General features: G+C 43.5%; 1 protein-coding gene across 1 annotated transcript in view; it reads right to left on the bottom strand.

The window, feature by feature from the left end:
* ADCY1 (adenylate cyclase 1 (brain)) overlaps window positions 1–22,799 on the bottom strand; it is a 95,482-nt gene that overhangs the window by 32,820 nt on the left and 39,863 nt on the right. Inside the window, exon 4 of the mRNA XM_011983278.1 lies at window positions 9,522–9,633. Within this exon, the coding sequence (XP_011838668.1) occupies window positions 9,522–9,633 (112 nt within the window). The remainder of the gene's footprint in view (window positions 1–9,521; window positions 9,634–22,799) is intronic.

The following is a 22,799-nucleotide window of genomic DNA, read 5'->3' as shown; positions in this document are numbered from 1 at the left end:
AAAAAAAAAAAAAAAAAAAAAAAAACAAAAAAAAAAACCACGAAAAAAGAACTACATATACACTGAAAACTATACATTTCTGAGAAATGCATAGATTTTTTTCTATATATTTTTTCTGAGAAAAAAATCAAAGAATATCTAAATAAATCTAAATAAACATATGGTGTTCGTGAATCAGAAGACTATTTTTTAAATGTTAATCCTCCCAAGATTGGTAACATAGATTCAACACAAATCCCAAACAAAATTCCAGCAGGCTTTGTTACAGAAACTGACAAACTGATTATAAAATTCACATGGAAAAGCAAAGCACCTAGAATAGCCAAAATCACTTTGAAAAAGAACCATAAAGTTGGATAAAACACAGGACCTGATTCCAGACTAAACATTATAAAACTACACGGCCAGGGTATGTGGTTTTTGATGTCAAGATAAACACATAGGTTAATGGAACAGAATTTTTTTAAATCCAGAAATACATTCAACTACATATGGACAAGTGATTTTTCTAACATTTTGGAAAGGGAATTCAGTAGAGAAATGATAGTCTTTTCAGTAAATGATTCTGGGACAATTAGATATCAAGATAACAACAAAAAAAATCCAGCTTTGACCCATACCTCGAAACATATACAAAAATTAACCCCAAATGTATTATAAACTTAAATGTAAAACCTCAAACTATAAAACCCCTAGAAGAAAACACAGGAGAAAATCTATGACTTTGGTTAGGCAAAGATTTTTACTTTATTCTATGTAAGTATATATTTATTTACTTTGCAACCTTACTCTGAGAAGAAGGGATATGCAGGCTTGGCTTAGATAGCTGGCAAATGAAACAAATGACTGTGATTATTTGCGTATCTTTCTCATGTGAGTTTTCCTTAGGACAATGTGTACTTGTAAAGCTATGGAAATTCACAGGCGCACAAAAACTATGAATACACTATGTTGTGTTTATACCTTATTAAACATTAATCTGATAATTGCATCGAATGCTTTGACTTTTTGTGGACGATGTTTGTTTTCAAGTTTGGATGCAGAGCTTAAAAAATGGTGAATAAGTGAAATAGTATTCAATTTACTTGTGATACAGTATGTGCTCTATAAAACAAGTATTTAAGGAAAACTTTTGTTCCCCTGCTGGATTGTGAGGCAGACTAAGTCACAGATTGTATTCTCCTTACATATGCACGTACCAGTGATTAGCAGTTTCTTGCACACAGCAGAATGAGAGGACATTTGCAGAGTTAAAATGGAATCCAACTGAATTATAATGGTAATAAGGACAGCGTTATTTGACAATTCTCTAAAACAGACAAAGCTGATAAACGGACAATTTCTAGCATCAAATGTTATCTGGTTATATAATTAAGAACTTGATGGGACTTTTAAAATGAGTTTATCATATCTTTATGTTGGAGGGTCTCAATGATTTTCAAGTTGGATTTTCAAATACTCGCATAGTTTTAAAAACACTGACCCCGCTGATCACAGCTTTCCTGGTAACAATGGTAATGATCATACATTGAGTGTAAACCCTATCCTAGGCACTGTGCTAGAGGCTTTAGACTTTTTATTATTTTTCTTTCCATTACTTTACTTCTCACTAACCAACCGAAATAGTCATATTTAGTCTTATTTTTGAATAAGGAGACTGAAATCCAGAGAGATTTTGGATGGCTGCTCACAGGGTGTGGTAGGTTGAAATTCCATGCCTCCCCAGCCCCCCAAAGACATCCATAGTCAAATTTCTGGAATCTGTAAATGTAAACTTAGATGGCAAAACACAAAACAAAGCAAACAAAAACAAAGATCTTTGTAAGGTAATAAATTAAGGATCTTAAAATGGGGAAACCATCTTGGATTATCCAGATGAGCCCTGAATACAATGACATGTATCCTTATAAAAATGAAGCAGGAGGAAACTTTACACACACACAGAGAAAGGGAAGGAGAGAGGGAGGGAGGGAGAAAAGGCAGAGAAAGAGAGAAAATAGAAGAATGAAGAGGAGCAGGCAGCAATATCAAGACTGAGGGAGACAGGAGTGATGTGCCCACAAGCCAAGGAATTCCAACAGCCAAGAGAGGATGTAAAAGTTAAGGGACGAATTCTCCCTTGGAACCTCTGGATGGAGTATGGTTCTGCGAATATCTGGATCTTGGCCAAGCAATACTGATTTCAGAATTTGGGCCTCCAAAACTGTGAGAAAAGAAATTTCTCTTGTTTCAAGCTACCAAGTTTGTGGTAATGCACCACAGTAGCCTTGGGAAGCCAACGCACAGTTATAGCACTTTGGGCAAAGATTTTTTAAACACAACACAGAAGTTACAATGCATTAAAAAAAAAAACTGATAAATTGGACTTCATAAACACTAAAACTTTCTGCTCTTCAAACAACACTGTTAAGAGAATAAACAAGCCAAAGTCTGAGGGATCATATATCTGATGGAGGACTTGCATGTAGAACATATAAAGAATGCTCAAAACTTTACAAAAAGAAAAAAATCAACCCAAATAAAAGGAAGCGGTCAAAAGGTTTCAACAGACACTTCACCAAAAAGATATATGAGTGGCCAATAAGCAATGAAAAGATGCTCAACCACATCAGCCATTAAAAAATAGGAAATTAAAACCACAATAAAATAGCACCACATGCCTATTAGAAAAAAACTAAAATTAAAAAGACTGACATCAAGTGCTGATGAGGATGTTGAGCAACTGGAACTCATACACTGCTGATGGGAATGTGAAATGCTACAATAACTCTGCAAACATTGTGTCTGTTTCATAAAAAGTTAAGCATACATCTACCATGTTTTTTAGGCACTCTACTTCCAGGTATTTACCCCAGAGAACTGAATATCCATGCACGGACTTGTATATGAATGTTCATAGCAGCTTTATTTGTAATAACCCAAACCTAGAAATAACCCAAATGCCCATCAAAAAGTGAATAAACAGACATGCTTCAGTACAGCTACAAAATGGGATGCTTCTAAGCAATGAAAAGGAATGAAGTACAGACACATGCAACAAATTGGATGAATCTCAAAACAATTATGCTCAGTGAAGAAAACCCAGACAAAGTAGAGTACATATTGCCTTGTTCCATATATATAAGATTCTAAAAAATTCAAACTTATTTGTAGTGATAGAAAGCAGATTAGTAGTTGCCTGGACACAGGGAGAGAGTAAAATAAGAAGTGGGAGGAGAGAGGGATTGCAAAGGGTCTGGGAAACACTGAAGGATATGCTCAGCATTTTGACTGTGGTGATGGCTTCACACATGTGTACATATGCCCAAACAAACAGAACCGTACACATATGCAGCTCATTATCAGTCAATCATACCTCCAAAGTAAGGAGTCCTCTGTGCCACTAAGGACAGTGGGAAGCCGAGGAAAGATTTGAAACAGGAAGCAGAGCTCCTCGTGCTCACCCCACGAGGAGCTGCTATGGAAATCCTGGTGAGGTGTAACATATCCCAGAGGTACTGGACCACAGAACTCACACACATTATTGGAAGGCGGGCACTAGTTAGGCCACACGTGGTGCAGTTTGTTGGAAGAAAGCAGCATGCCAGGTTGCGGAAGACAGAGTGTTATGTAAACCTTTCCTAGGAAAACTGACAGATTCACTTGGTATTCAAAAAGTCATCCAAACACATTTGAGAACTTTTCTTAATAATTTTCCTAAAGACACCAAAACATGGCCCATGGGCTGTCCTGCCTTGGGGAAGGGTGGGGGTGCCTCCTCATATACTGCCCTTCCCCCAGAAACCACTCACCCTCCACCTCTGGTAGGGTCTGGGCAGGTCATTCTGCAAGGATCCCAGGACAGGGAAACACTTTCCCTGCTGTGTGAAGAAATATGCGTTTCCATTCTGCTCATTGTAAACTGTGCAGGGGCCTGGAGGGGCTCTAGCAGGGGCAGGAGCATGGAGATGGATGGTGGAAACCGAGGTCTTCATGCAGGGAAAGCGACAGGCTCACTTGGCTGGAAGGTTGGGGTGTGAGGAAAACCCATGGGGTCAGAGTGGAGAATGCCAAGGGACCCACCTCTGAGGCCCAGTGGTCTGTATATGAGCATAAGCTTTAGAGAGTGGCTCTCAGCCTCTGGCCTGCAAAATCCAGGGCAGTTAGCAAAATGCAGATTCTTTATCCCTAGGACTCTGATGAGTGGTTCTGGATATGGCCCAAGAATCCACCTTAAGGTGTCCCAAGTGACATGACACTTGCTTCTCAATCATGTGCTGAGAAACAGCAAAGAACCACCTCACCAGGAACCTGCCAGGGGCACCCTCATGCTCAGCCACAGCTGTGCATATGCGAAGTGGGCGCCGGGAGTCTTGGAGAGCTTGGCATCCTCCCTCTATCCCCACAGGGCACTCACTACCACCTGGTGACAGCCAGTCAGACTTGTGCTTGCTCTGCAGATGCATCTCTCCACGAGTGGATTCTGGAGCCTATTTACAGCAACGGGGAGGGTAAGGAGTGGCCAGTGCTCTTCAGAGCCATCATGCGCAGATAGCTGAGCCCTAATAAACCCATAGCCAGTTCTCCCAGGTACTGATCCAGCCCAACTCAGCTTCTTCAAATGAGGTTCCCGGCCAACAAGTGCCTATTGTAGGCCACCCCAGCCCCTCCTCTGGCCATTCTCATATGTGGACCCCATCAGAGGTTCCCCAGCCTCAGGTAACAGGCCAAGGAGTCTAGAATCCACTGGAGTGGACACACTGGTATGGCACCGTCCCACTTAAACAGGCAGTGATAGCCATTGTGTGCCAGGCTCCATGGTCAGCACTGGAACTCAGTGCCAACTCAGACATGTGTATAGGCTGTCCACAGGCCAGCGCCTCCCTGGAAAACCGCCATACAGTGATGAACGAGTAGGGTTAGCTGGACAGGATGCACCCATTCCACAGAAGGCTGGTGAAAGGTCAGAGGCCCAATGGGCAGAGACCTAGAGAAAAGATGGCCTTTGGGGCTTTCAAGGATGAGTAGGAGTTCTCTTCTAGGAAGACAGGCTTTGGAGCCATAATGACACCGCTTCCAATCCTGGCTGTGGCTCTGGGGATGTTGCTTTATCACATGAGCCTCATTCTGCTCACTCTTAGAATGAAGTGACATCATGTCCTGGCCAGAATGTTACAAAGACTTCTATGAGGTCACCAACTTGGCCTTTGTCTCCTCATGTTGCACAGTTCAGCCAAACTCAAGACTTTCAACTAAGGCTCTTAAAGTTCTACCCTGATTTTGAGGGCAAGGGTCAAGAGAAGAAACAGGCCCAGCCCCTTGTGCTTGTATCTGCTCACGTCGGAGCATCGCCTTCTGGCCCTCTAGTGCTATAAAACAATTGCTGGTCAATATGTGCCCCCACCCACACACTGCCGAGCCCTCTACACCCCAAGGCTGTCACTCTGTGGTGGCATCAGTGCACTAGGGCAAGGCCCCATCCTCCTTCCTGCCTGGCTGGCGAGATCCCTAATCGAGCCCCTGTCTGCTCCCACGTGATCAAGGGCTTCATATCCAAATGGATCCCACTTACAATAATGTGTTCCTAGAAACCAGAAAATATTCTCTTCAGCTCAGACTCAAATGTTGCTGGGACTGAGCAGCCACTTTACACCAGAGTTGTAGTTACTGGGGGTGATGCTATTTATGCTGCTGCAGGGACTGCTGGTCCAGTTCTCTCTGCTGTGCTCCTCATGGGCACCTGGAGCTCTCAGCTGGCAGAATTCAAGGGCTACATGAAGACACCTTGCAGCTGTAATGATATCCTAACCTCTGCCAGCACTGTCAGCCCTGCTATGCAGAAACAGCGTCCCCAAGAACAAAGGCGGCCAGCAGTACAACCTGGAGGCTCCATGGGGCTGACTCCCAGGACACTCCACTACCCAGAGGCCAACACGTCAGCCACTGCCCAGCTGCTGAGCAGCCACACAGCAAAGACAGGGCGCATGGATGTCTTTAAACGTAACACTGTTCAGGTGTCATGGTTTAGAGCAGAGGCTGGCACACTGAGGCCATGGACCACTCCTTGTTTTGTAAAGTTCTACTGGTGCACAGCCACACCCATTTGTTTAAGTATTTGTGGCTGCTTCCATGCTCCAACGCAGAGTTGAGTTGTTGCAACAGAAACCATATGTAACCCACAGAGCCTGAAATATTTACTATCTGCCCTTCACAGACCTAGTCAGCTAACCCCAGGCAGAGAGCCTCACATTAGGGGCTGCTGGGTCCAGAGCCACCAAGCCTCTAGGAAGTAGTTGGTCCTCCCTGACCCTCAGTCTCCTTCTCTTGGACATGGGATAACACCACAATCCTGCATGGTCACTGGGAGGAGCAGATAGCAGAGTGCAGGTCTTTGTGCTGCAGCAGGTGTCCGCAATACACACATCTGTGCACACATGGGAAGTCAAAAGGACAGAATCCCCTGACACAAAATCATGTCAGCTTAGTCCCCATTTCTCATGAGGTGACTGTGTTCTGTGCTGCCAAAGGACTCCAGGAGAATGTTCCCAACCAAAGGTAGTGACCCACAGGGGACATGCAGGCACTTACATGCATGTACAGATGCACAGTCACACAGGTACACACACACATACATACTCATATACATACCACATGCATGCTAACCTACACACGTACACACGTGTGTTCATGTAAGCACTCACACATGTAACACACCTACACACATAACACACATGCATTTACAGGCACACAGGCTCACTCGTGTACATTGCCACACATGCACACCCATGTTCACACATTTATGTGTACACACGTGTGCACATGCATGCTCACACATGTGCATACTCACGTATGTACAGGCACACACATCTCAACACATCTCTCACTCCACTTGACCCATCAGGCCTCTCCACCATGTACATCACCCACTCTCTGATGCATGCACATTCTTCTTGATAAAAGCATGTAAGCCAGCATCCCAGGCATGAATCAGTGTCCCGGCAAAAGAGCCAAGTAGGTTTCAAGGAGTCACTTGGAACATGGAAACATGAGACGAGAGAGCATGCGATGATGCCTCGAAACAGGCCCAGAGTCCCCACCCATACACCCTGGACAGTGGCACAGATAGAAAGGAACAGCAGATGCCAAGGCCTGGGACCAGGGTGACAGCCCAGCACCATGAGCAGCAGGCAGCTCTCCGTGACACCTTCAGCCTCTCCTAGGAGCCAGCACTTCTTTATCAAAGGAAGAAACTGCAAAGCAACTGGGCTGAAATAAGGTGCCTCATAAGAGAACTAGAGCCCCACGGAGTCTACAGCAGGACTGCAAAGGGCCTGCGCTGGCCCAACGTGGGTCCTGTCCCCTCATGGACAAAGGTACTGGTCTCAGGACTGCCAGGAAGACAGAATCAGATGGTAGGAGTGGAGGACCCAGCACCAGCTCCAAGCACAGTGAGAGAGAAAAGGCCCAGGTGGGGCCAAGCGGGACCCTCCAGAGAAAAGCTCCCAAGATGACCAGCTTCCTGCTGAAGGGGTGGGAAGCAGGAGCAGGCCCAGGACACAACACTGGCTGCACAGTCCAGGGGACAAGCCTAGTGGACGGCCCAGATAAGACTGCAAGGGCACTGCAGACCAGAAGCTCTGCAAGGGCATTGCCCAGCAGAAAGATGAAGTGGGCTTTCCCAAACGGGCTGCTGTGGAACATTGGCCCAGGCTATCAACGGGGTGTCACTGCCCACAAAGATTCCTGTGGGGAAAAAAAGGTCTTGAGATCCAGTTGTAAAGTCAGTTTACTTTTCCACTGTTTCTTGGAAAAGTAAAAGGTGCTGATCTTTTCCACTGTTTACTGGAAAACTAAACAGTGACTTTACAACTGGATCTCAAGATCTTTTCTTCCCCACAGGGATCTTCCAAAGGGAGTAGTGTCCAAAATCCCCCAAGGCCACCCTCTTTCCTCCCTACCCTTCCTACCTTAACCTCTCTCCCTCATCAGGTGTCTGCAACAGGCTCCCAAGTTTTCTCCCACCTCCAGTGGGTCCCCCTAACTGCTGCCACATATGGCAAGTCTCACTGGCCTCAGCTCGTGTGACTACCGCCTGGCTCTGTCCTGCCCAGCCCTGCCCTGTGCTCAGAATGCCCCTCAGGACTCTGCACAAGCCAGCCCCCTATTAAGGTGCCTTCCTCTCCCCTCCCTCATTGAGGGAGCATCCACATTTTCCCCCAAGACGCTTCACTGCCACCTCCTCTGAAAAGGTTCTGCCTTGCTGAACAGAGCTCACTGCCCCTTCCTCTCACACTGACCTCAGCGCCCCTCCCTGACCACCTGCAGGCTGGACAAGAGGTGAACTTGAACTTGGCTCCATCTCACTGTGCTCCTCTCACACCCTCACAGGGCAGGGATGCTAGGTGTCTGGGGTCCAAGGAAACTCAGGTGGGTCAGTGGCCCTGAAAAGCATCACATCCTGGGCTCTCCTGACACCAGACTCCCTCCTCCCCTTCCCCCTTGGAAAGAGGAGACTTTCTGTGTCCATGGTCAGCCGTCCTGCAGAAGCCGACCCTTCCTGCACAGGCTGGGCGTGAAAATCTCAGGGAGGATGTGCCAGGTGAATGGCAAGAGGGGAAGTTCCATCACATGCAACTAGGGCACATTCTAGCTTTCAATCTGATGACTGATGAGCAGTACAATGTACCCGTGGGCAGCAGAGGAAAAGGAGGGGTAGGATATCGATGCCATGCAATAGATGTGCTCTCCCTGGGCCTGCAACATCTGTTGGCTTCTGCAGCTCAGATCCCAGTCCCACATGTCCTGTCTCTAAACACAGCACATTCTGTGGGGAGAAAGGGTGACAGTGCCAGCCCCTCAGAAGCCTTATGGCCAATGTGACTAAGTCCCAGGAGGGCAGACCTCTGTACAAGGAGGTTTGGCTGGCTTGCTCATCTTTGCTTCCAAACATGCGCATTACAAGCCAAGGCTGTTGGTATGGCCTTGGCCCAACGTTCAGCAGAACTTGGCTGCCAGATGTGACTGATCCAAGGAAGGTCTTTCAAAACCCCAGCACGCAAGGGTGGTCACTGCCTGCACCGGGCAACAGGAGGCATCAGCAACTGGGCCCCCAGCAGACAAGTTTCAATCCCAGGAGGGTGGCAGACCCAGCATCAGGCCTGCTCCAGTAGAGCCCAGAACGAGGGGTTGCAATCACCAGCTCTGTTTGCAGTGGGACACAATGGCAGCAGGATGGTGCACAGGGCAGACCCATACCTACATATGGCCTGCACAATGAAGCCTTCTGCATAGAAGTCCCGATTCGACAGCATGCTGGCCATGCTTGTGCAAGCATTTTCTTATCTGGTAAATGCAAGGTTCCGGTCCAAGGAAAGGAATCAATGAATGGTGAGGCTAAAAACAACAGATGATTTATAACCTTGCTGGAAGAAATGCTTAGCAATCAGTCTAGTTCATGGTCCAAATACAGGGAATCCACTGGCATATCATCACTGCAGAAGCAATTCTAATTTAATTCGAACAAAGAAAAACGCTGCACTTACCGTGGCTAATTCGTCAAACTTGCCGAAGAGCTCATTGAGGAGTTTCACCAGCTCCTGGGCCGTGCACTGGGATGCCAAGCCCGTGAAACCCACGATGTCAGCAAACAGGATGCTGTAAGAGAAAGGGGTGCCAGGCTGCCCTTCTCCCAGTCACTCAGGAAATAATTCCTAGAGGTGTAGAGACGTTTACATCTCCAAATCACTGTAGAATCAATCACCCCATTTATTCCTCAATGCAGACTAGAAATGAAGGCTTCCTGGTTCCCATCATATAGGCGAGAAGACTGAGGCTCAGAAAAGCCACAGAATGCCTGGCCACCGGGGGAGTAAATGCTGAGGCCATTCACAGCTCGCCATCCCCCATGCTGACCCCTCACACCACATAGGGAAAGCCCATCTCCCCTCCGCTAGACCTGCCTCCCCTTCTTGAGGAGGTTACGATGTGGCCAGCGGCACCGAGCAGAAGTGATGTGCTTTTAAGCATGTGGGCCCCTCCACACCCCAATATTCCCCTTCTGCCCCCTGAATGCAGGAAACTCGCAGGCCCTGAGTGTGGTGTCAATGCTTCACAATGAAAAGGGAGGGAGTCCCTGAATTCCTGGGCAAAGGGGCCGCCCCCTCAGTCTGCAATGACAGCAGGAAACACACTGTCTTGCATCAAAGCCTCTATGTACTCAGTGTCTATTTATGATAGCACTGGGGTGAGCCCTAAACAACACAGTGTCTACCCACAGGGCAGAACTTTCATGTTTTCTGGAATAATAAGACTTTAAAAAGATGTTTCCAATTGTCTTCTCTTCTTGCAATATTAAAACATGCTCTTTGAAAATATCAGAAAAAAAATTTAATTGTATATTTTTGTCTGTAAAAATGTTGTAGCTTTAAGATATCTCTCCACAGGGTCCCAACCATTTAATCACACTTTTTCAAAGTGTTCTCGGCTTTTTCTGTAACTTTGAGGCTTCCTGAACCCAGAACGCCCCCAGCACCACTATAGGAAATAAATGCAAAGTAAAAGAAAATGACCTATTTTGTTCACAACACAGGGTATCTCCAAAGATGGGCCAGCCAGCAGGGGCAGGAGGGGGACAGGGTTCAGAGCCTGGACTCCAAAGGGCACTATCCAGCTTCACCACTGACAGCAACTTATCCAACTGTTCTGCATGTCCGCCATGTAAAATGGGAATAAGACTAGAGTTCAGGTCATACCTTGCCCCTAGTAAGAGCTCAGTGATTATTTATAATCATTTATAATACTTTCTAAGTATTCTAATTCATTTATTCACTTGCTTATTCAACAAATATTTATTGAGGGCTATATGTGTTGGCATTGCTTTAGGTGCTTGGGATTTCGCAGTGAATAAGATTCATGGCAGGGTATGCTGGCTCATGCCTGTAATCCCAGCACTTTAGGAGGACAAGGCAGGTGGATCACTTAAGTCCACGAGTTCAAGACCAGCCTGAGCAACATGGCAAAACCCCATCTCTACAAAAAATACAAAAATTAGCCAGGTGTGTTGGCGTGCACCTGCAGTCCCAGCTACTCAGGAGGCTGAGGTGGGAGGATCGCTTGAGCCTGGGAGGTGGAGGTTGCAGTGAGCCGAAGCATGCCACTGCACTCCAGCCTGGCAGACACAGTACAACCCCATCTCAAAAAAAAAGGATCTGAATAAACCTCACTGCCCTCAGAAAGACTCCATTCTATTTAGGGAAGGAGCAAACATTCAGAGAACATCAAAGGTGACACATGTAACTAACTATGGAAAAGCAGGGAAGTCAGATATGGACCCGTGTATATGTCAACTAGGATTGCTCATGGGGGTCCTGAAGGAGGGGAGGGGGGGAAAGGGACACACAGACACTGGGAGAAGAGGATTATGCGTGATGGTAACAGCAGGTGCTGCTCTTATGATTTTTGCTGGATACAGAATTATCTTTTTATTTCAACCTTTGAACATGCCATTCCACTGCCTTCTGGCCTCCCTGGTTTCTGATGAAAAATCAGTTGATAACCTTGTTGAAGATGCCTTGTAGATGGTAAGTCGTTTTTCTCTTGCCGCTTTCAAAATTGTCCTCAAGTCTTTGGTTTTTGACAGTTTGATAATGACATGTCTCAGTATGGGTCTTTTTGAGTCTACCCACCTTGGAGTGCACTCAGCTTCTTGGACGTATAGGTTAACGTTTTCCAAAAACTTTGGGACATTTATGGCCATTATTTCTTCAGATATTCTTACTGCCCCTTTCTCTTTCTCCTCTCCTGTGGGACTCTCAATATGTGTGTACTGATACGATTGATGGTGTCCCTTAGGTCTCTGACATTCTCTTCATTTTCTTCATCCTTTTTTTCATTCTGTTCTTCAGACTGAATAATCTCAACTGAGCTACCAAGTTCACTAATTCTTTCTAAAGTGTACTCTACATTATTGTTGACTACAGGTAAAATATTGTACAGCAGATATCTACAGCTTCATGGCCACTGACTGGTAACTCCCCATTTCTTCCTCCCCCAAGACCCTATAACCACAAAGACACTCTTTAATTCTATGATTTCGACTATTTTAAATACCTCATATAAGTGTAATACTGCAGTATTTGTCTTTATGTAACTGGCGTATTTCACTTGTATAATGTCCTCAAGTTTCATCTATTTTGTCACATATTGAAGAATTTCCTTCAATTTTAAGGCTTAACAGCATTTCATTTTATGTACATAACACATTTTAACACCTTGAGATATCACCGACATAAAAATTGTGTTTACTCATGTGTATATGTGGTGTACAATTTGATGTTTTGATAAACCTACATAGGTTGAAATAATTGACACAATCAAGGTAATTAAAATAGCCATTACCTCTGCATAGCTACCTGTGCATGAGCAAATTTCAAATATACAATACAGTATTGTTAAAAATTGTGACCACGCTGTATGTTAGATCTCCAGAACTTATTCATGCTGCCTAACTAAAATTTTGTATTCTTTTACCAACATCACCCCATTTTCCTCTGCCTTCATTCCCTAGCAACCGCCATTCTACTTTGCTCCTATGAATTTGACTATTTTAGTTCCACATACAAATGAGATCATGCAGATATTTCTGTCTTACTTAGGTTACAGTAATGTCCTCCAGCTCCATACATATTGTTGAAAATGGCAAGATTTCCTTCTTTTTTGTTACTTATATGTGTGTGTGTTGCATATTTGTATATATGCACATATATATATTAACTGACACATAAATGTACATACTTATGGGTTATGGTGTGCTACTTCAATATATGTATACAACACACAGTTATCAAATCAGGGTGATTAGGATATCCAGCGCCTCCAATTTTTATTACTTCTTTGTGTTGGTAACATTCAAATATCCTCTCTTCTAGGTACTTGAAAAGTGCAATAAATTATTGTTTACTATAGTCACCCTACATGCTATAGAACAATAGAACTTATTTCTCCTATCTACCTGTAATTTTGTACTCATTAACCAATCTCTCCCTGTGACTTCCTTCCTCCTACTCTTCCCAACCTCTAGTAACCACTATTCCACTGCCTACATCTAAGAGATAAACTATTTTGGCTTCCATATAAAAGCGAGACTATGTAGTTGTTTTTTGTTTTTTTTTTTGTTTTTTTGTTTTTTTGAGACGGAGTCTCACTCTGTCGCCCAGGCTGGAGTGCAGTGACGCGATCTCAGCTCACATTCACTATTTACCTTTCTATGACTGGCTTATTTCACTTAATATAACGTGCCCCAGGCATACCCGTGTTGACATGAATGAGAGAATTTCATTTTTTATGCCTGAATAGTATTCCATCCTGTAAATATACCACATTCTCTCTATCCATTCATCTGCTGTTGGACACTTAGGTTGATTACACATCTAGGTTATTGTGAATAGTGCTGCAATAAACAGGGAGAGCAGATATCTCTTTGACATACTGATTTATTTTCCTTTGGATATATACCCAGTACTGAGATTGCTGGATCATGACAGTTCTATTTTTAACTTTTTGAGAAACTTCCACTCTATTTTCCACAATGGTTGTACTAATTTACATTCCCGCCAACCAGTACAAGAGATCCCTTTTTACTGCATCCTCACCAGCATTTGTTTTTGTCTTTTTGATAACAGCCAATCTTACTGAGGTGAGATGATTCTCATTGTGGTTTGGATTTGCATTTCCATGATGGTTAGTGATGTAGACCATTCTATCACATACTTGTTGGCCATTTGGATGTCTTCTTTTGAGAAATGCCTATTCAGATGCTTCACCCATTTTAAAATCAGATTATTTGTTTTCTTGCTATTGAGTTGAGTTCCTTGTATATTCTGGATATTAACCCCTTGTCAAATTAATAGTTTACAAATGTTTTATCCCATTCTCCTGTTGTCTATTCACTCTGTTGATCGTTTCCTTTGTTGTGCAGACACTTTTCAGTTTGATATAATCCCATTTCTCTAGTTTTTATCTCATTTAAGACCTGTGCTTTTGAGGTCTTAGCCATAAAACATCTGTCCAGACCAATATCCTGAAGTATTTCCACTATGTTTCCTTCTAGAAATTTCATAGTCTGGGTCTTATATTTATGTCTGATCCATTTTAAGTTTACTTTTGTGTATGGTAAGAGATAGGGGTCTAGTTTCATTTTCTGTATATGCATACCCAGTTTTCCCAGCATCATTTATTGAACAGATTGTCTTTTCCCCAATGTATGTTCTTGGCATCTTTGTCAAAAATCAGTTGGCTAAAATTACATGGATTTACTTCTGGGTTCTCCATTCTGTTCTATTGGTCTATATGTCTGTTTTCATGCCAGTACCATGCTGTTTTAGTTAATATAGGTTGGTAGTATATCTTGAAGCCAGGTAATGCAATGACTCCAGCTTTCTTCTTTTTGCTCAAGATTGCTTTGGCTATTCAGGGTCTTCTGTAGTACCATATGAATTTTGGAATTTTTTTTCTATTTTTGTGAAGAATGTCACTGATATTTTGATAGAGATTGCACTGAATCTGTAGATCACTTTGGGTATTATGGTCATTTTAACAATATTCTTCCAATCCATGAATGTGAAATGTCTTTCAATGTTTATGTGTCCTCTTCAATATCTTTTGTCATTTTACAGTTTTTATTGTAGAAATCTTTTACATCCTTGGTTAAATATATTTTATTTTTTGTAGCTACTGTAATTGGGATTGCTTTCTAGACTTCTTTTTCAGCTCATACATTATTAGTGTATGGAAATGCTACTGATTTTTGTACATGGATTTTCTGTTCTCCAACTTGATTGAATTCATTTATCAAATTCTAAGAGTTTGGTCCTGCCATGGGGAAAGTGGGGTCAGCCCCAACAGTCACAGCCTTGGCCAGCAGATGGGGTAAACACATCCCTCTCACATCCCAGTTCCACATGTCACAGCTGACCCTTCAGACCCGGGCAGTCCATGCCTAGCCAGCAACTCAGCCCCAGGCCATACGAGCCCCTACCCAACTCAAGACCAAGACTCCGTGGCAATTCATATCCTGCTTAAGCCCCAGGAGTGGTGCCTGCTTGCCAGTGCCAGTGGCTGCAGACCACACCATGATTGCTTCTTAGTTACAGTTGCAGGAGCCCACCCCTGCTTTGCTCCAGTTCCACAAGCAAATAGCCCAAGTTTCCTGAATGCCTATGATTGGCACTGCTGGATCCCAAAACAATGCACACTCAGCTAAAAGCTAGGATTTTTAAAATGGCATCTTGCTGTAGCCACTTAGGTTGTAGAATGGGTGTGGGACCCAGGGCAAGTTCCCTCCCTGGAGCAGTTCCTGCTTACAGCCTCCCAGCTGCTTCCTAAGATGGATTCAAAACTTGGGAGGGTGAAGGTGCCCTCCCATTGCCTGGATCTCCAGTGGGAAACTGGGTTGCAGAAAGACTCTCACTCACCCCTCCCATGGGTTGCCTGTTTTCCTTCTGCTTCCTAGTTTTCCTCTTTCCATTCAGGAGGCCTTTTTTTGTTGCTGTTCTTTCTTTTCTCATTGCTCTGGGTAAGACTTCCAGTTCTATGTTGAATAGAAGTGGTGGGGGTGGACATCATTGTCTTGTTCCTGATTTTAGAGGGAAAGCTTTCTGTTTTCCATCATTGAGTAAGATCATAGCTGTGGGCTTGTCATATATATAGCCTTTATTTTGTTGAGGGTTTTTTTAATCCTAATTTGTTGAGAATTTTTATCATGAAAGGGTGTCAAATATTTTTCTGCACCTATTGAGATGATCACATGATTTGTATTCCTTATTCTCTTAACATGTTGTTATCACACTAATTGATTTTTGCATGTTGAACTATCCTTGCATTCCAGGGATAAATCTCAATTGATCATGGTGTATGATGCATTCAATGTGATCCTGGATGCATTTGCTAGTATTTTGGCTGAGGATATTTGAAACTGTATTTATTAGGGATATTTGCCTATAATTTCTTTCTTTTTTTTTTTTTTTTTTTGTAGTGTTCTTGTCTGACTTTGGTATCAGGACAATGATGGCTTCATAGTTTGAAAGTGTTCCCTCCTCTTCAATTTCAGAGACTTGGAGAAGGACTGCCATTAATTCTTCAAATGTTTGGTAGAATTTACTGGTGAAACCATCTGGGTCTGGACTTTTCTTTGTTGGGTTTTGATAACTGATTCAATCTCCATACTATGTATAGGTCTGTTCAAACTTTCTACTTCTTAATGACTTCGTCTAGGTTGGTTGCATGTTTCTTGACATTTTTTTCAAATTTTCCTAGGTTATACAGTTTGTTGGTGTTCACAGTAGTCTCTTATGATCCTTTTTCATTTTTGTGGCCTCAGTTATAATATCTCTTCTTTCATTTACAATTTGATTTGAGTTTTCTCTCTTTGTTTTTGGTCTAGGTAAGAACGTGTCAAAATCTTATTTACTGTTTCACAAAGCAACTCTTGGTTTTGTAGATTTTTTAATATTGTTTTTTATTTTCTGTTTCATTTATTTCTGCTCTCATCTCTGTTATTTCCTTCATTCTAATAATTTTAGGCTTAATATGTTCTTCCTTTTTTTGGCTTCTTGAGGTGCAAAGTTAATATTGTTAATTTGATATATTTCTTTTTTAATGTAAGCATTTATTGCTATGAACTTCCCCTTATTACTGCTTCTGTTCCATCCCATAAGTTTGGGTATGTTGTGTTTTCATTTTCTTTTGTTTGAAGGTATTTTCAGGTTTTTTTGTTTGTTTGTTTGTTTGTTTGTTTTGTTTTGTTGAGATAGGGTCTTTCTCTGTCACCCAGGCTGCTAGAGTAGAGTGGTGTGCTCATAGCTCATGGCTGGTCTTGAAATCCTGAGCTCAAGCAATCCTCTTACTTCAGCCTCCTGAGTAGCTGGGACTACAGGTGCATGCCACCATGCCTGGATAATTTTTAAATTTTTTTGTACAGATGAGGTCTTATTATGTTGTCTAGGCTGGTCTTGAAATCCTGGGCTAAAGCAAACCTCCCACCCTAGCCTCCCAAAGTGCTGGGATTACAGGTGTCGCCACCATGCCCAGCCTGGAGGTATTTTCTAATATCCTTTTTGATTTCTTCTTTGACCCAATAATTGTTCAAGAATGTGTTTTTAATTTCAACACTTTTATGAATTTTTCAGTTTTCTTTCTGCTATTAATTTCTAGTTTCATCCCACTGTGATCAGAAAAGATATCTGATGTAATTCTTAAAACTGTGAGGACTTGTTCGTGACTTAACATATGACCTTTCCTGGAGAAAGATCCATGTGCACTTGAGAAGAATGTGTATTCTGCTTTTTGAGTTTTGTAATGTCCCCTATATGTCTGTTAGGTCTATTTAGTCTACAGTGTTATTGAAATCCTCTGCTTTCTTTTTGGTCTTGTCTGGATGCTCTGTCTGTTATCAAAAGTAGACTATTGAAGTCTCCTACTATTGTTGTTTTTTTACAGTTCTGTCAATGCTTGTTTTATATACTTAGGTGCTTTTATGCTGAATGCATACATATTTACAATTATTTTATCTTCCTGAGAGTTGACCCTTTTATCATAATAAAGACTTCTTGCCTCTTTTGGCAGTTTTTGACTTAAAGTCCCTTTTTTTCTGATACAAGCATAACCATCTTTGCTCTATTTGGGGTCTCATTTGTATGAGCTATCTCTTTCCATCCCTTCACTGTCAGTTTATGTACATCCTTAAATAGACAGCATATAGTTAGGCTTGGTTTTGGTTTTGTTTTTATCCATTCAGCCATGCTATGTGTTTTGACTGAGGAGTTTAATCCATTCACACTTTAAGTATTGATAGGGAATGGCTTACTATTGTAACTTTGTTAAATGTATTCTATTTGTCTTGGATTTCTTTGTTTTTTCCTCTCTTTCTGAATTCCTTTGTGTTATGTTAATTTTTTGTTTTGATGTGCTTTGATTCCTTTTTCTACCTTGGTGCTTATAAAAACTATAACTGTCCATTTTGAGCTGATAACAAGTTCAATCACATACAGACACTACACTTTAACTTCTTCATAATTTATTTTATGTTGTCACAGTTTATATTTATTCATATAGTATATATTTTAAGATACTTTCAGTTATAGTTATTTTTAATACTTTAGTTTTCTTAACTTTTATGCTAGAATGAAAAGTGATTTATGCACTACAATTACAGTAATACAGTATTTTGTATTTGTTGATGTATAAATCTTTACCAATAAGTATCATATTTTCTTATGCTATTGTGTTGTTGTTTTGCATCCTTTCATTTCAATGTAAGAACTCCCTTTTGTATTGCTTGTAAGGCAGGTTTAGGGGTCATGAACTTCCTTCCTCAGCTTTTAATTGTCTGGGGAGGTCTTTATTCCTTCATGTTTTTAAGGAGACTTTTGCTAGGCATAGTATTCTTGCTTAGCAGTTTTTTTCTTTCAGCACTTGAAATATATCATCCCACTCCCTTCACGCCTGCAAGGTTTCTGCTGGAAAATCCATTATCTTATGCTGGCTGTATGGTATGTGACAAGTCACTTTTTCCTCTCTGTTTTCAAAATTCTTCCTTTGTCCTTGACGTTTGAGAATTTGGATAAATGTATCTTGGTGTGAATTTTGGGGTGTTCATCTTATTTGGTGTCATCTGAGTTTCTTGTAACTGCACGTCCATTTCTTTAACCAGATTTGGGAAATTTTCACTGTGTGTGTATATATATTCATATTTAACAATACATTTTTACACCATATATGTAATATATGATGAAAAAAATATATATATATAAAGAGTGTGTGTGTGTGTGTGTGTGTGTACAAACTTTCTGGTCCTGTTGCTCACTGTTCTTCTGTAACTCCCATAAGGTGTATATTGGTCCACTAATGATTTCCCATAACTTTCTTAAGCTTTCTTCAGTCTTTTCTATTTCTTTTTCCTTTTGCCCCTCTAACAGAATTATTTCCAGTGAGTCCAGTGACTTGTCTTCCAGTTCATTGGTTCTTTATTCTGCTGAATCCTTCTAGTGAATTTTTCAGTTCAGTAATTGTGATCTTCAGTTCCATGTTCTCTGGCACTTGTTAATATTTTCTATTTTCTCACTTTGTTCATGCATTATTTATTTGACCTCAATGAGCATCTTTATGGGAGTTATTTTAAATTATCTATCAGGTAAATTATATAACTGTTTCATTAGTCAGTTTCTGTATATTTATCTCATTCCTTTGTTTGGAACATCTTTGTCTAATTCGTAATCTTCCTTAACTCTGTGTTGGTGCCTTGAGATTTAGACAAAGCAGGTACCTCTCTCAGTCTTCATGGGCTGGCCCTGTACAGGAGAAGACTCTCACCAATCACCCACAGATTCTGGTGCTTTACCAACCCTTTCTCTCCTGAGGGAAAAGCAGGCAGCTGTTAATTTTGTCTGCTCACTCTGTGTTGAGCGGGGCGGCGGGGGAAGCTATGGTATCTATCACCCCAAACTACCACCTCTGTTCTCTCCTGGGTAGCCCGACTGTACAAGACCTATCAAGAGATCCAGGGGAGAGACAGATGCTTGTTCTTTGGGCAGCCCCATAAAAGTTGGGGCAGTGGTCACACTGACTCCTTCTCTCCCCAGAGGGAAGCTTAGAGCTGAGATTTTTCATCCGTTCACTCTATGCTGAGCAGGGGAAAGGGTCAGTGATGTCTGCCAGCTCTAGCTGTCAAAAGGCTCTTGACTTTTGATGCCTTTCCTGCAGTATGGAGAGGCTCTGGCTCCCCTTGAGGTGCTCCCAGGATTATTCTGGTGGTCTGTTCTTCCCATCAGGGGACTCGGTCAGTGTGTCATTCCTTATTTTGTAACAAGAGGCAGTGAGAGAAATGAGAAAAGTCAAGGCAGACATTAGTGTCAGCTAATCCCAGGTCCTGTCCCAGCCTGCCACTCACTGGCCAGGGAGTCATACATACGTTTCACTTTGTTGAACCTAAATTTCCTCATCTATAAAATGGAGGTGACAATGCCAGCAGTTCACAGAAGCATGATGATATTAAACAGAACAAAGTACTTAGCAGAGAGCTGCTGAGCACAAATTCTGCAGTCATGTTGGGCTCAAATGCTGGCTCTTCAGCTACTTTCCACCCACTTGGGCCTTCACCCCACACTGCTTCAGCATCCTCCTCTGCAAAAGGAGGACAACACAGGTCCTTACTTAACAGCATGACAATGGGCAGTGAACACGTGTGCTCAGAACAGTGACTGCTGAGCTCTCAACGAGACAGCAATTAGCCATACTGGCTTGGCATACAACGATGACTGACTCTGATGGACCCACAAACCTCAACTCATTTCCAATGAATGCTGGTTTGCAGGGACCCAGTCTGTGGTGCTCAACATAAGAAAGAATGAGAGTTTCTATGGACCTTTTGCGTCTTCAGATGGCAAACGGGCAGAGAGGCCTGACACCAACACCCAGAAGGGCCAGCAAAAAACAGCAGAAAAGGAAAGTGCTTCAGGTCCCTCAAACATCATCTCCTACCTCAGTGATATTTACGTAAAGCATTAATCCCAAATAAGCAACACTCAACCATTCTAAGCACATTATACTTGCATGAAAATTATTTTTAAATGGAATCCACAATTTAATAAAATAAATACTTTTAAACAGAATCTTTAAAAACAAACAAGCCTCAGAGTGTCTAAAGCAAGTTGGTTCACTCTAAAGGCTTAGCTTCCTCACCTATAAAATGGGAACAATCCCTGCCTCCTAGGGCTATCAGGAAATGAATAGAGTAAGACAGAAGAGCACACATATCCCAGACCTGGCACCAACTAGCTCAATGCTCAGCTACTATTCTGACATGGCAAATTCGAAGCCCAAAATGTCACTGCTCAAAGCCAGTTTTAGGGACAGATATTTTTACCCTCTCCAGTCAACAGAGGAAGTGTAAGCATACTGAAATAAGAAATGGGAAAGATAACTGTAACATGCATCACCCAAGAAGCCAACAGCCCTTCTACACGTGGGACCGGTTTCCCTGCTAGGCAGTTGTCCACCTGAACCTCCTGACCACATCTGCCTTCACAACTGAGACCCTTTGTACACACTCCCCCTGTCTCCCCACCTCCACCATCACCTCCTCGCCTCCTTGCCTCCTCCATCACCTCTTCACTCCCATCATCAGTTACCCACCTCCACCATCACCCCACCTCCACCATCATCCCCCACACCTCCACTATCACCTCCTCACTTCCATCATCACTTCTCCAACTCCACCATTACCTCCACACCTCCATCATCACCTCCACACTTCCGCCATCACTTCCATACTTCCACTATCACCCCCCACACTTCCACTATCACCTTCTCACTTCCGTTATCACTTCTCCAACTCCGCCATTACCTCCACACCTCCACCATCATTTCCACACTTCCACTATCACCTTCCCACCTCCACCATCACCTCCTCGCCTCCTCCATCACCTCTTCACTCCCATCATCAGTTACCCACCTCCACCATCACCTCCACCATCACCTCCCCACCTCCACTATCACTTCCTCACTTCCATCATCACTTCTCCAACTCCATCACCTCCACACCTCCATCATCACCTCCATACTTCTATCACCTCCCCACCTCCACCATCACCTTCCCACTTCCATCACCTCCTCACCTCCACCATCACCTCTGTACCTCCAATATCACCTCCGCACCTCCACTATCACCTCCACACCTCCACCATCACCTCCCCACCTCCATTATCACCCCCACACCTCCACTATCACCTCCTCACTTCCATTATCACTTCTCCAACTCCGCCATCACCTCCACACCTCCACCATCACTTCCACACTTCCACTATCACCTCCCCACCTCCATCATCACCTCCACACCTCCACTATCACCTCCTCACCTCCAACATCACCTCCATACTTCCACTGTCATCTCCCATCTCCATCACCTTCTCACCTTCACCATCACCTCCTCACCTCCACCATCACCACACCTCCACCACCACCTCCCATCCTCCACCATCACCTCCACATCTCCACTATCACCTCCTCACCTTCAACGTCACCTCCATACTTCCACTATTACCTCCCCATCTCCATCATCACCTTCCCACCTCCACCATCACCTCCTCACCTCCACTATCACCTCCACACCTCCAATATCACCTCTGCACCTCCACTATCATCTCCACTATCACCTCCATCACCACTTCCCCACCTCAACCATCAGCCCCCACACTTCCACTATCATCTCCTCACTTTCATTATCACTTCTCCAACTCCGCCATCACCTCCACATCTCCAATATCACTTCCATACTTCCACCATCACCTCCCCACGTCCACCATCACCTCCACACCCCCACTATCACCTCCATACTTCCACTATCACCTCCCCACCTCGACCATCACCTTCCCACCTCCATCATCACCTCCTCACCTCCACCATCACCTCCACACCTCCAATATCACCTCCGCACCTCCAAGACCACCTCCATACCTCCACCATCACCTCCCCAGCTCCACCATCACCTCCCCACCTCCACCATCACCTCTACACTTCCACTATCACCTTCACACTTCCACCATCACCTCCCCACCTCCACCATCACCTCCCCACCTCCACCATCACCTCCAAACCTCCACCATCACCTCCCCAACTCCACCATCACCTCTTCACCTCCATCACCACCTCCCCACCTCCACCATCACCTCTTCACCTTCCACCATCACCTCCCCACCTCCACCATCACCTCCCCACCTCCACTATCACCTCCTCACCTGCATCATCACCTCCACACCTGCACCATCACC

Source organism: Mandrillus leucophaeus, unplaced genomic scaffold (genome assembly GCF_000951045.1).
Source record: "Mandrillus leucophaeus isolate KB7577 unplaced genomic scaffold, Mleu.le_1.0 Scaffold248, whole genome shotgun sequence".
Lineage (NCBI taxonomy): Eukaryota > Metazoa > Chordata > Mammalia > Primates > Cercopithecidae > Mandrillus > Mandrillus leucophaeus.
The sequence above is the reverse complement of the archived record's forward strand: the minus strand, read 5'-3'. Positions and strand labels throughout refer to the sequence as shown.